The sequence below is a fragment of the Panulirus ornatus genome, chromosome 67, assembly GCF_036320965.1.
Source record: "Panulirus ornatus isolate Po-2019 chromosome 67, ASM3632096v1, whole genome shotgun sequence".
Lineage (NCBI taxonomy): Eukaryota > Metazoa > Arthropoda > Malacostraca > Decapoda > Palinuridae > Panulirus > Panulirus ornatus.
The window spans coordinates 2722190-2736379 of NC_092290.1; the positions used below are offsets into that span (position 1 = coordinate 2722190).

Below are 14190 nucleotides of genomic sequence, written 5' to 3' on the forward strand. Positions count from 1 at the left end.
TATATATATATATATATATATATATATATATATATATATATATATATATATATATATATATATATATATATATAATTATACTTTGTCGCTGTCTCCCGTGTTAGCGCAGAAGTGCCAGGAAACAGACGAAAGAATGGCCCAACCCACCCACATCCACATATACATACCTTTACATTTCAACGTATACATGCATATACATACACAGACATATACATATATATACATGTACATAGTCATACTTGCTGCCCTCATCCATTCCCGTTGCCACCCTGCCACACATGAAATGGCACCGCCCTCCCCCCCGCACGCGCGCGCGAGGTAGCGCTAGGAAAAGACAACAAAGGCCACATTCGTTCACACTCAGTCTCTAGCTGTGATGTGTAATGCACCGAAACCACACCTCCCTTTCCACATCCAGGCCCCACAAAACTTTCCATGGTTTACCCCAGACTCTTCACATGCCCAGGTTCAATCCACTGACAGCACGTCGACCCGGTATACCACATCGTTCCAATTCACTATTCCTTGCATGCCTTTCACCCTCATGCATGTTCAGGCCCCGATCGCTCAAAATCTTTTTCACTCCATCCTTCCACCTCCACTGTGGTCTTCCACTTCTCATTCCTTCCACCTCTGACACATATATCCTCTTTGTCAATCTTTCCTCACTCATTCTCTCCATGTCACCAAACCATTTCCAAACACCCTCTTCTGCTCTCTCAACCACACTTTTTATTACCACACATCTCTCTTACCCTTCCATTGCTTCCTCGATCAAACAACCTCACACCAAATATTGTCCTCAAACATCTCATTTCCAACACATCTGCCCTCCTGCACAACCCTATCTATAGCCCACGCCTCGCAACCATATAACATTGTTGGAACCATTCCTTCAAACATGCCATTTTTGCTCTCTGAGATAACGTTCTCGCGCCTTCCACACATTCTTCAACGCTCCCAGAACCTTCACCCACTTCCCCACCCTGTGACTCACTTCCGCTTCCATGGTTTCATCTACTGCTAAATCCACTCCCAGATATCTAAACACTTCACTTTCTCCACTTTTTCTCCATTCAAACTTACCTACTAATTGACTTGTCCCTCAACCCTACTGTACCTAATAACCTTGCTCTTATTCACATTTACTCTCAGATTTCTTCTTTCACACACTTTACCGAACTCAGTCACCAGCTTCTGCAGTTTCTCACCCGAATCAGCCACCAGCGCTGTATCATCAGCGAACAACGAGTGACTCACTTCCCCAGCCCTCTCATCCACAACAGACTGCATATTTGCCCCTCTCTCCAAAGCTCTTGCATACACCTCCCTAACCATCCCATCCATAAACAAATTAAACAACCATGGAGACATCACGCACCCCTGCCGCAAACCAACATTCACTGGGAAACGATCACTTTCCTCTCTTCCTACTCGTACACATGCCTTACATCCTCGATATATATATATATATATATATATATATATATATATATATATATATATATATATATATATATATATAAGAAGGAAATGGGTGAAAGATGGGCAAGATTTAGTCTGAAATCAAACTAAAATGAACACTGAAAGCAATATATATGTTAAAAATGGACATTATGAATTTATAAATTTCTGAACTCACCTTTTCTCATTTATGCAAGTTTTTTATTTTCCCATGTGAATTTCTTGCTCGCCAAATTGAAACCCCTCAAGAGTGACGCAATTCTGGTTTAACTCTAACGTGTTTAGCTAGGCTTTCCTCCTCTTGCCTATGTCCCAGCTCCTCTTGTCATGCAATTCCGAGCGGTATTTTCAGCACCAGAATGATACTCATCTCTATTCCCCAATCATTCTCCCAGTAACCATCTCTTACCCCAAATTAGGTCTCACACCACACCCCTGAAATGCACAAGCACTCTCAGGTTGAATCTCTGGTGAGTCTTGAATTGCCGGCCTCCCATGCATCACTTTCCAATTCACTGTCATCTGTATGTACTTTTCTCCTCATGGGTAGTTCCCTTCTCGCATCCCACTATGTCTTAACCTCTCACCCCCTCAGGAATTGAGATAGCCTCCCCAAAGCAACCATCCTGACCGAAGTTTCCATTTTAGTCTCGCAGCTTTACAGTGACTTCCCAATAGGGCCGAACGCTGCCTAACCCTCCATATCCTCTGCTTGGTAGTCTACTTTGGACTACCAACAATAGCCCCACTCCCCCACATCACGTTTAAATGTGACTATTCATAACTTATGCAGAATATGCAATCCACTCCACATCAGAGCCACGTTAATATATCTTCTCCCACCGCAGGGCCTCAGTATAACTTTCTTAAACCCTACCTTATCATATCATATCCCTTACCCACCAACCTCATAGACTATAACCTCCCATCTGCACCCTCTCCTTCCCCATCAAGCCCAGAGACTACTTTAACCTGTCTGCACCCTCTCCTTCCACCCACTGTGCACACTAATATTATAAAAGCTTCTCTTGCAACCTGCCCCATTCCTCCTCTTTCCAGCAGCCTCATGGCAAGGATGAGAAAACCTCTGAACCACCTCACCTCCTACCCCTCAATGCCAGTTTGCTCCTACATTTAGATGAAGTGGAGCCTCATTCCCTAAAGTACATATGGGTAACAACACTCAAACTCACCTTCATTTTCCCACAGGTGCGCGAGCTTTGGGGAACGGACATTGAACTCGACAGCAACATCCGGTCACAAGATATGGACCTTGACATGATGTCTAAACTCATGTTTTCAGACAGCCAAGTGATCAAACTTGATGGGGGTGATGTAAGTTCCTTCCTTGTTCTTTTTTTATTTAAAAAACAAAAATAAACAATTTAGTCCATTTGTTTAATAGAGCTGTATCATGAACAGCTTCCTTTAAGGTAGGACATGCAAGTGCCAGAAGTAATGCTCAAAATGGCACTTTATCTTAAAAGACCAAGTATCTTTAAATGAACATGACATAATTAACATCTGAAGTGAACATGAGTTGTCATTAGCTTTAAATGAACATTAGTTATTAGTTTTAAATGAAAAGTAGTAGTCATTAAACTTTTTAAAGAAATTCCCTTCAAATTAACATCATTAATCACTTAATGAATTTACACGAGTAGTCGTTAACTCAAACGTGTAAATCTTTCAGTAACTTCTATAAATGAACACGAGTCATCAATTTCACATCGTGAAGTCATTAACTTCTTAAATTGTCATTATTTTGTCATATGTACATGCTTAATCAGTAACTTCTAAAAAACATTGGTATTTTAACTTCAGTGCATGCACATCATTAGATTCTTCGTAAACTACATTAATAAACCTTTTAATGAATATTGGTAATTTTTCGGTGAATTCAAGTAATCAGTAGCCACATAAATGAACATGAGCAACCAGAAAACTCTATATATGAGCATAAGTAGTTATAGCATTATTTTAATAGCTTAAGATAAATCTATACTTCTTTTGATGTATCTGGAGCTTCAAGGCTGTGCTCCAATCAGGATCAGTGAAATGATGGTGTCTTTTGGAGTTTAAAGTTCCTTAGAGAATCTCCACTTATACAACTTTGCTGAAGGTGACTGTTCACTTACTGTGAACTACATGTAGGTGGAGTCCAGTAATACCATGTATGTGAACATGAGTAATCAACTTCCTCAGTATAAATGAGTTGTAATAATCTTCTTCAATGAGCATCAGTAATCATTAACTTCATAAGATTAGCAATCACTAACATATATAAAACTGAGTACTCATGAGCTTGTAGGGTATTATTCAAGTATTGTATTTATATGAAATTCAGTCATTCAGTCATTAACTTCTTATATAAATACTAGTAGCACTTTACTCATATGAACATGCAGTTATCATTAAGAAACCGAATATACACATCTAGAATTCTTTAGGCCTCTTAAATAACTTCATAGGAATATGGGTTGTTATGAACAGGTGACAAATACTCTCCTTATAATCAGTGGTCCAGATTATCAAGATTTTAGTAATGTATATGCAATCTAATAAATTATAAAGTAGGTGTCATTGGTGAATAATGTTGTCACTCCACAGCTGGAGAGTGAGAGGGCAGGCACTCCACCTCTACTGAGTGATGACGAGTTAGCACCAATGCCTTCTAACACAATAATTTTTGGCAACATGTATGACTACTACCAGAGTAAGTGCACATGTATAATTCCTGTGTCGTTTGAAATTTTATCATGGTCTTCCATTTCCTTTTTTTGTATTACAAGATACTCATACTCAGCTTATCATCCTCCATGTCTTATTCAGTTTTTGTCACACCTGCCCTCTTCCATGCCTTCAGCTGTCTTTTCTGCCCTATAATAGTACCAGTACTTTTCCATTATCTTAATTTTTTTCTTTTGTCAAACCAATCTTTCTCTCAGTGTTTTCAGCATATTTTCTAGTTTTGGTCTTCTGTTATCTTTCAGTGCAAGTCTTTTGCCATGTATTATCATTAATTCTGTGGCATAGTTATCCAAGTGACCTTTCAATTCATGATACTGAGTGTGTCACATCCTTTCCCTCACCTCACATGTAATTTTAATTTTTTCTGTCAGAGGATGTTCCATGAGTTGGCTTTAACGATCTGCTGTCATTTAACACAGGTCATTATGTTTTTCTCGTGTACATTTCACCTGCTGCCTTTACCACTTCCCTTGTTGCCTTGTTTTTCAACTGCCACCATTTTTGTCTAGTCTGTTACTGTGTTTTATCTTATATTTTTCTGAATTGTCAATGTCTCAACTATTATCAAGAATTTTCTGACATTATCTTGTTTGCAGGCTCTGCAATTATTGCATGGCTGTGTTTTTTGCCTGTCTTTATCCCTTACTTGTCATCTCACATCATGTACCACTTGTTACTTGTTTTATTTGTCACTCATCATTTGGTATGCATCACTATGTATGAAGTATCATGCATGATATCTGTTGTCCTCTATGGCTATGCATACCTTATTTGTCTTCTAGCATTTGTCCCTCCTTTCTTGATTCAGGCATGTTTGCTTTAGCTGTGATTTCATGTATGCCTTAGAATCTAGTAAGTGTCTCTTGTCATTTTATGTATGTCTGATTGTCATCTTGTGTTGTACGTCATATGCTATGCTTTCCTGTCACATATTTTGCATATCTTTTCATGTGTGTGTCTCACCTTTTGGTTCATGTGTGGGTGTGTGTGTGATTATGTATTTGTGGAATACAGTTAGAGAGTTTTAAACTCATGGCTTTAGGAAGAAGCTTTCCATTCATAAGGTGGGGTGTGTGTCTTGCTCGTCATCTCTGTGCATGTGTGTGTGCTTTACATTGTGTCTTACTTGTCAGCCTCAAGTATCATCTTGTGTCACATGAGTTGAGTATCTCAATCATTGCTTCATGTCTCAAGGCCATTACTGCTTTTGTCATGCCCACAGACCAACTAAACAGCCTAGCTAAGCAGCATCGGGAGGAGATGGAAATGTTCATGAGAGAGCAAGAGAGTAATGCTCGCCGCATCAATGAGAATCTCCAAGACAAATTGATGGCACGGAGGCAGCGTCGGGCACGCATGAAAGTGGAGCAGGCCCAAAAGAATGCACTCACAAGCTAACACCAATATCTTTACCACCCCCGCCACCAACATGAACAGATCAGGTGCATATGTAGGCAAATATTGAAGGGATGGTTGTGATACCGTGAGGAAGGTGTGAAGGTGATTATGAGGGATTGGATGTAATTATCATAATGATATGGGATTTTGTCAGTCTTGTATGATTCTGAACAATAACACTAGGTTCATATAGGTACTGGCACTCTCCTCCTAGTCCTAGTATAAGCTTAGTTAGAGCAAATTTATGATATACCTTTTTCAATGAAATGGGCATTCAGATACACTAACATCCTTGCAATACATACTTGGTCAAAGATATTGTGGATAATATCAATATCTTTATATATCCATCCTCAGTATATCTTGGTTCAAGTTCTTTGTGATAGTAAGCTGATACTCACATTATGATCAAGTACTTAAAGAGTATATATCTCCATGGCTCAGTCCTCTGTTCTTAACACTACCTTGCAAATGCAGAAAGAATCGCCCAACCCACCCACATACACATGTATATACATACACGTCCACACACGCAAATATACATACCTATACATCTCAACGTATACATATATATACACACACAGACATATACATATATACACATGTAAATAATTCATACTGTCTGCCTTTATTCATTCCCATCGCCACCCCGCCACACATGTAATGACAACCCCCTCCCCCCTCGTGCGCGAGGTAGCACTAGGAAGACAACAAAGGCCCCATTCGTTCACACTCAGTCTCTAGCTGTCATGTAATAATGCACCGAAACCACAGCTCCCTTTCCACATCCAGGCCCCACAGAACTTTCTGTGGTTTACCCCAGATGCTTCACATGCCTTGTTTCAATCCATTGACAGCACGTCGACCCCAGTAAACTACATTGTTCCAATTCACTCTATTCCTTGCACACCTTTCACCCTCCTGTATGTTCAGGCTTCAATTACTCAAAATCTTTTTCATTCCATCCTTCCACTTCCAATTTGGTCTCCCACTTCTCCTCATTCCCTCTAAGTCTGACACACACATCCTCTTTGTCAATCTTTCCATGTGACCAAACCATTTCAATTTCAGTACACCCTCTTCTGCTCTCTCAACCACACTCTTATAACCACGCATCTCTCTTACTCTTTCGTCACTTACTCAATCAAACCACCTCACACCACACATTGTCCTCAAACATTTCATTTCCAACACATCCACCCTCCTCTGCACAACCCTATCTATAGCCCAAGCCTCGCGGCCATATAACATTGTTGGAACCACTATTCCTTCAAACATACCCATTTTTGCTCTCCGAGATAATGTTCTCGCCTTCCACACATTCTTCAACGCTCCTAGAACCTTCCCCACCTACCCAACCCTGTGACTCACTTCCGCTGCTAAATCCACTCCCAGATATCCAAAACACTTCACTTCCTCCAGTTTTTCTCCATTCAAACTTACCTCCCAGTTAACTTGTTCCCCAACCCTACTGAACCTAATAACCTTGCTCTTATTCACATCTACTCTCAGCTTTCTTCTTTCACACACTTTACCAAACTCAGTCACCAACTTCTGAAATTTCTCACCCAAATCAGCCACCAGTGCTATATCAGCAAACAACTCGCTGGAAGGGGAATGCTGTTTCATGTGTGGCAGGGTGGCAACGAGAATAGATGCAGGCAGCAAGTATGAATATGTACATGCTTACTTATGTATATGTCTATGTGTATATGTATATGTTGAGATGTATATGTGCATGTCTGGGTGTTTATGTATATGCATGTGTATGTGGGTGGGTTGGGCCATTCCTCGTCTTGTTTCCTTGCACTACCTCGCCGATGTGGGAGACGGCGATTAAGTATATAAGAAAAAAATAAAAAAATTTTCTCATTATTTACTTCACATGATTATTATGTGATAGTTCTTTCAGAAGACCTGATCCAAGATATCCAGAGGATGGATATAGAAGATATCCACAATATTCTTAACCAAGTGTGTAATGCTCGAGAAAATGTTGTAGAGAATCATATTCCACAAGCTTTTTTTGACGACATAAAAAGTATACGTGCATCTGGGATAATTATTGTTTTCATAGTTTTACACTAATGGATAGTGCAATGCTTTAGAGATAAGAGATGTGATTTTGAAACAAATCTGAATGAATATCATTATTCATTACCCCAGGACCCCTTTCAGAATAGGTCTTAATGTTATCTCAGGACCTTTTTTCCAAGGGCTCCTGCAGTTCCAAGCCTCTGCTATACTCAATTATAGGGACAGGATGCACTTCTTTGAAACAGGAAGCTCTTTACCTAAAATTGGTACAGCCTTGCCAAAGGTAACTTACACTCACAGTGTAACCTCAAGTGGGCAGAGTCTAGTAACACCCAGCTGAACCATCTAAAGGTAAAACTGAGGTTATTATATTTGTTTCATACAAAGAACTTTTTTCCACTAGCAAAGTTAGGAGCAGGGACAAATGACTAAGGAGCTTTAATGAAGTGGATAACTGGAAAATTTTAAGTTAAAATGCATATTAATGTGTGGTTTTAGGATTTCAGAAGCTGGAAGTTTCACTAAAGTATCAGATTAAAGAGTTGAAGGATTTCTGTCTATCAAATAGAACATAAGGTAAATTGGTAAAGCATGAATGTCTTGTGCATGGATGTGAACCCTATATTTTTGTAATTCTTTTTATACTTGTTCACATTCAAACAAGAAACTGCAGAAGTTAGTTATCAGAGTTTGGGAAAGTGTGTGAAAGGAGAAAGTTTGGGAGCAAAGAAGAATGAAAGCATGGTTATTAAGTTCAGCATGGCAAAGCCAGAGTATTGGAGTTTGTTTCATGGAGAAAACTTCAAAACAATGTTGTATGGATGTAAGGCATAGGCTGAGATGAGAGTGAATGTTAAGAGGCTAAATGTGTTAGAAATGAAATGTTTGAGGACAGTGTGTGGTGTGCAGAGGACTGACTGAATAAGAAAGGAGAGGGTTTGAGATAGTTGTGGCAATAAGATGAATATGGTTGATAGAGCTGAAGAGGGTGTGCTGAAATGGTTTGGTCATATGAAGAGAACGAGTGAGGAGTGGTTGACAAGATTTTTGGGTTAGAAGTGAAGGGGACAGGGAGAATGAATGTAGAACATGACTGGAAACATGAAATGACTGAACTTGCAATGCAGAGATATGAAGCACTCTCAGAATGAGAAAGCTTTGCTCACTGTGTTACTTTCTATATAATTAGGATTCATATCTTTTGTGCAACTTTTTGCACTTGATACTCCTTTTTTAAATGGAAATAAACTTATGTTGCATGGTCTAAATAGATAAATAGTAGCATCAAATGAAATAATACTATTAGTGACTTTCATATGTACAGTGTGAGGTATGCCAATACATAGTTATGATATAGTCAGTGATAGTTACATATTTTCCATCACAACTTTTAAGTACTTGAGCATTGTTAATCACAAAATACAGGAAAGAAGTTACTTTTTTCTGCAATATCCATCAAATGATGTTTATATTTTACATACTACTATGCTGCTTGTGACTAACAAGCTAGTGCCAGGGATACACAAAGAATAGCCTCATTTGCTCACATCTACACTCTAGCCTTAGCATACATAGCATTGAAACCAGAGCCATCTCTCCACAGGAAAGTCCCCCCACAGACCTTTACATTGTTTCTCCTGGCCACTTCATTAGCCTAATTTCAGCCTTTGATAGCATGTCATCCCCTACGCATCAAATTGCTCAGGTTCATTCCTTGTCACACACACCTGTCATCCTTCTTCATGTTCAAGCTCCGATAAACCAAAGTTTCTCCCACTGTCCTTCCAGCTCATGTCTACCCCTTCTTGCTTCCTCCACTTCTGACACATTTATCCTCTTTCTCAGTCTCTTCACTCATCCTCTCCATATTTTTAAATAATTTTACCAACTTTGTTGATGTCAAGCTCTGTCATACTTAGCTTACCACCATACTTATGCTGCCACTCTCTTTACCTTATATTTTCCTCAAGCATTTCATTCCCAATATATCCACTTTCTGTTCTTTTGTAGTTAGAACCTCTAAGCTCACAAACAGCACTGTTGGGACTATACCATCAGACATACCTATCTTTATCCTCACAGACACTTACCTCTCTTTCTGCACAATCTTCAGTGCGCCCAGGAACTTTGCCCTCTCACTCACTCTGTGATTCATTTCAGCTCCCAAAGTTCCATCCATGACCATATCCATTCCCAGTTATCTAAAACGCTCTGTTCCCTCCACTGAAATTCACACTCAAACTAATGCGTATGTGTGTCCACCTTCACTGTTTAATTTCAAAAACCTTACTTTTTTCACAACTCAGCTTCCTCTCTCCAAAAGTCAGATATCAGCTTCTGCAGTTTCTCACTCAGGTATTCCGTGAGAGCAGTGTCATCCATAAACTGTGACTCGTTTCCCAAGCCCCCAGCATACTGTAGACCTGCCTCCTCTCATAGACTCTTGCATTTACCTCCCTTACCAACCCATCCATAAACAGATGAAGTATTTGTAAACATAAAAACACTTTTCAGTTAATTGGTCTAGTGTTTAGGTGAGTGACAAGGTGTTTGTGCAATTACAGGGTCAGAAACCAAAGGAAGGGCCATCAAGGCATCCCGGATTGTCATCTACATAAATCCTCCTACAACTCTAATGCAAATGTTAAACATATAAACTTCCCTCAAAATTTATATCGTCTTTAATCATCATTTATTTCATTTTTTGTGTGTGTAAAAATTGTCTATTCATTGGTAGAAAAAATATCTTGAATTGTTTAGGTTTATGTGCTTTGTTACTGTTGTCCTGTGATCTCAAAAGAGACAAAAACAGATTCTGGAAAAGCATCTGTGGACAGTGTCAGATATGTTTAAAAAGGAACTGAAAAGTTTCATGTTATTCTTCAGGTCTCGTCAGTTCTGTGATAAAAAAAAAAAAAAAAGCCTTGTGGCAAAATCTATTGGGAGGTGTTGTGTGTTGTTGAAAACAATGTCTGGATGCACCTAAGCCTTTTGTACCTCACTCCGCATCTTTGATTGAAGCAAAGGTGAAATTAGTAATTTTCATTTGTCGACACTCATCAGTTAACCTCTCAAAAGAGGCACCAGAAGCCTTCTTGTGATATATAGGCTGATGTGTGTTGACCTCATGAAAAGAGGGTAATCCTATATGACACTTCATTTTGCTCAAGTTAAGGTAAATATCTATATAATGTATAGATTATCTTAAAATACATTGCATTGTCATATACAAACTTCAGTAATAAGAGGAATGTACTCTACCCAGCCAAGGTCCTCTATATGTGCAATAATAAATATGACTGGACTGTTATTAATTTTTCTGAGCATTCAGTGAAATTGATAAAATCAGTCATGAACAATGTCCAACATTGACCTACTCCTGCAATGTTGTGCACTTAACGTAATAATTGCCATTCTCACACTCTACTAAATATTGATCAAGTGTCAGATAACACAAGTTTTGCCACGATGACATCGCAAACAGATCTCAGAATGTGTCATTCTCAGAGGTGCTGCCATGAGCACATTGCAGAAGGACATTTTAATATCACCTACATATTATGAAACGCTTCCTCATTATAAAAAACCACTTTGTCAGTCAGTGAAGAAGTCATTCTGAATGTAATTCATAACAATCATGAGTAAAAAACACCTAATAATGGCAAAAGAGCCTTATAAGAAACCAAGAAAATGCATTCCACTCAAAGTGAATTGAAATGCTTTGAACCTTTTAGTTAGTAGTGAATGAGAACAGGACATTAGGAAAGCACTTGGGAAACCTCCCACATCTGTAGGAACAATGCAAGGTAACAATTGTCACAGGCTTTCCAGCTTATCAGTGATAAGAAGGAATGGTTATTGTCAGCATAGACCTCTAGGGTCACTTTACATGTAGGTAAGACCTCAGTTCCCAGGTTGCTGGGAGGTGGCCACCTGCCCCTCCACCTCAACCAACTGTATGAAATTCACAGCCATATTATGTGTTCATATATCTTCATAAGTGATGACCAACATCACATTAAACAGCTGTAACCAAGAATATTTCATTGAGATGGTGTTAGACGAACAAAGAAAAAAAAGTTTTTCTTTTGAACTGTTGTCATTGATAAGACCAAGAGTTGCCCTGAGCAGATGTCATGACATGCTTTGACCATGTTCACCTCATTATCAAATATGGGTGCCCAGACCACAACATGTTAAGGATTTAGATCATCCCCTTGGGGTGCAAGTTTTATATCTCTGTTGTAGTTGTATAATAAATTAATGCTCAAATGAGTTTTTCTTAGCTGGTCCTATGCACACTTCACATGAAAGATTCTCCAATATAACTCAATTTGCCATACTAGGCTTAGCCCTTCTTTCCAAAATGCAAATTATTTTTTCTCCATCTTTCTGGAGACCCTTTCCCCACACATCAGAGCCAACCCATACCCTGTGCTTTCTATGCCCTAAAAATGTTTATATCTCATTACTAGGAGGACCAGCTTGCATGCTTGACCATCTTTTTCACAGACTATCATTTAAGTTACCACTCACACTACATATATGAGCCAATGACTGATTGACAGATTGGGTTATACACAAACTAGGCTTGATGTGTACCTAAAGTGGAATTAATGGACTAAATTAACTTATGGAAGATAAAGCATACATTTCCTGAGTTCACTTCAACCACATTTCTCTTGTAAATCTATCTCATTCTCTTCTTCTGGGACATGCCTTAACGCAAACATAGACCAGGATGTTGCAAGAATCTAATAAACCACATTCTCTCTCCTCTAGACCACAAAAATACTTCTTTTCAGTGACCTAACTTACCAATTCTTGAAAGTCAAGTAAAAGTAACTTTCAAAAGGATCCAAACACACTACTGTCTTCAAAATTATAAATACTCGTTTTTATAATTATAAGTTTAGTTACAACATTACTCTAATGAAAGAGGACAGATGAACAAAGAAAGACCTGGCTTTACAGAATGAAAAGAAATATACAATTATTACAATTTGTAATCATAAAGTTTGTGTAAATGTCCATACTTCTGATTCTCTCCATTTCCAGGCAAAACAAGCTAAAGAATAAGATAAGCTCTTAATGCTCCAAAGAATATTAAAACTGTATGTAGGAATACAATTAAAAACACCTACCATATTCCCATCTGCCAATATTACTATACGAGCAAACTGGACAAGCAAGCCATAGGAAGGACAGCTATAAAGAATACGTAAAGTCTGAGTATTCATCAACTACACACAAACTGAGTCAACACTGGGTCATGATCATACCCACAGGCATGCAAGAAAGTGTCAGGAAAATTACTTCCCTCTCTCTTACACAACAAGCATACATACAGTACTAGACCTTTCACCTTGCTTTAATATTTCCTTGGTGATTCAAAGAAATTTAAAGAATGGAGATGCTACTTGTGAAATATTAGCTATGCTTAGATATATACCAAAGTACTAAGTATCTGTAATATTCAAGTACTGTGAACTGTGGATTTTCTTATCTTGAAAGTCACCGTCATGGATATGGAGCTCAGTTCTTGGCAGGAAGACCAGACTTGTCAAGGTCGTTGAAGTATGGATGTGTAAGTGCCATTTTTGCTGAGATTCTTTCTGTTGGATCATATATCAAGGTTTTCTGAAAAAAAGAAAATGGCCAATTAGAACATCATGAACAAACCTAAACTATTCTCATAAATCCCATTTAAAAAAGTTTGTAAAATCATCATGCGCTTTACAAGCATCAGTATTAACTTAATAAACAAAAACTATGAGTGACAAACTTTAAATACCATATGCTGAAAACTTCTTCCATTATTTGTCTGCATCATAAATAATTTCTTTAAAAATGCTTATATTTCTATTCTACTCCATCTCACCCTCCACCCCCCCTTACTATCCCAAGAATACTCAGGCAGTTTTTTGCAATTAATTATTATCCCTTGTTAACTTGGGTCACTTCTGTGTTTTAGTGGTTAGCGTTCCAGACCATTATGCATTAACGGGCTGCACAGGTCGAGCACATAGGTTTTAATCTTAGTTACGGTAGTCACTCCTTGGGACTGGTCGATAAAATAGGTACCTGTCTCAAGGTAAGGTATATATCTACAGCGTTATAGCAATAATGGGATGGCCTTGATTAGGGCCTCAGTTGCTCATGCTGTCTCGGGGTGGCAATGCTGTTTCCTGTGGGGCAGGGTGGCGCTGGAAATGGATGAAGGCAAGTAAATATGAATATGTACTACATGTGTATATATGCCTGTGCATGTGTATGTATATGTTGATATGTATATGTATGCATATACGAGTGGATGGGTCTTTCCTTGTCTGTTCCTGGCACTACCTCGCCGACACGGGAAATGGCAATCAAGTATAATAATACAAAAAAATAAATACATATACCCTGAGAATGTGGCCTTTGTTGTCTTTTCCTAGCACTACCTCGCGCACATGCAGGAAGAGGGGGTTTTCATTTCATGTGGCAGGGTGGCAGTGGGAATGAATAAGGGCAGACAGTATGAATTATGTACAAGTGTAT

At 38.7% G+C, this 14190-nt stretch overlaps 2 protein-coding genes across 11 annotated transcripts in view; one reads left to right on the top strand and one right to left on the bottom strand.

Moving 5' to 3' along the window:
• synr (BH3-only protein sayonara) overlaps positions 1-10388 on the top strand; it is an 86713-nt gene extending 76325 nt beyond the window's left edge. For all 8 annotated transcript variants that reach the window (XM_071659192.1, XM_071659191.1, XM_071659196.1 and 5 more), the window contains 4 exons: positions 2674-2799; positions 4075-4180; positions 5438-5657; positions 10215-10388. In XM_071659192.1, the coding sequence (XP_071515293.1) occupies positions 2674-2799; positions 4075-4180; positions 5438-5613 (408 nt within the window). In that variant the 3' untranslated portion in view covers positions 5614-5657; positions 10215-10388. The remainder of the gene's footprint in view (positions 1-2673; positions 2800-4074; positions 4181-5437; positions 5658-10214) is intronic.
• Positions 10389-12525: 2137 nt separating this feature from the next.
• Cdk1 (Cyclin-dependent kinase 1) overlaps positions 12526-14190 on the bottom strand; it is a 52467-nt gene continuing 50802 nt past the window's right edge. For all 3 annotated transcript variants that reach the window (XM_071659202.1, XM_071659200.1, XM_071659201.1), the window contains one exon: positions 12526-13290. In XM_071659202.1, the coding sequence (XP_071515303.1) occupies positions 13186-13290 (105 nt within the window). In that variant the 3' untranslated portion in view covers positions 12526-13185. The remainder of the gene's footprint in view (positions 13291-14190) is intronic.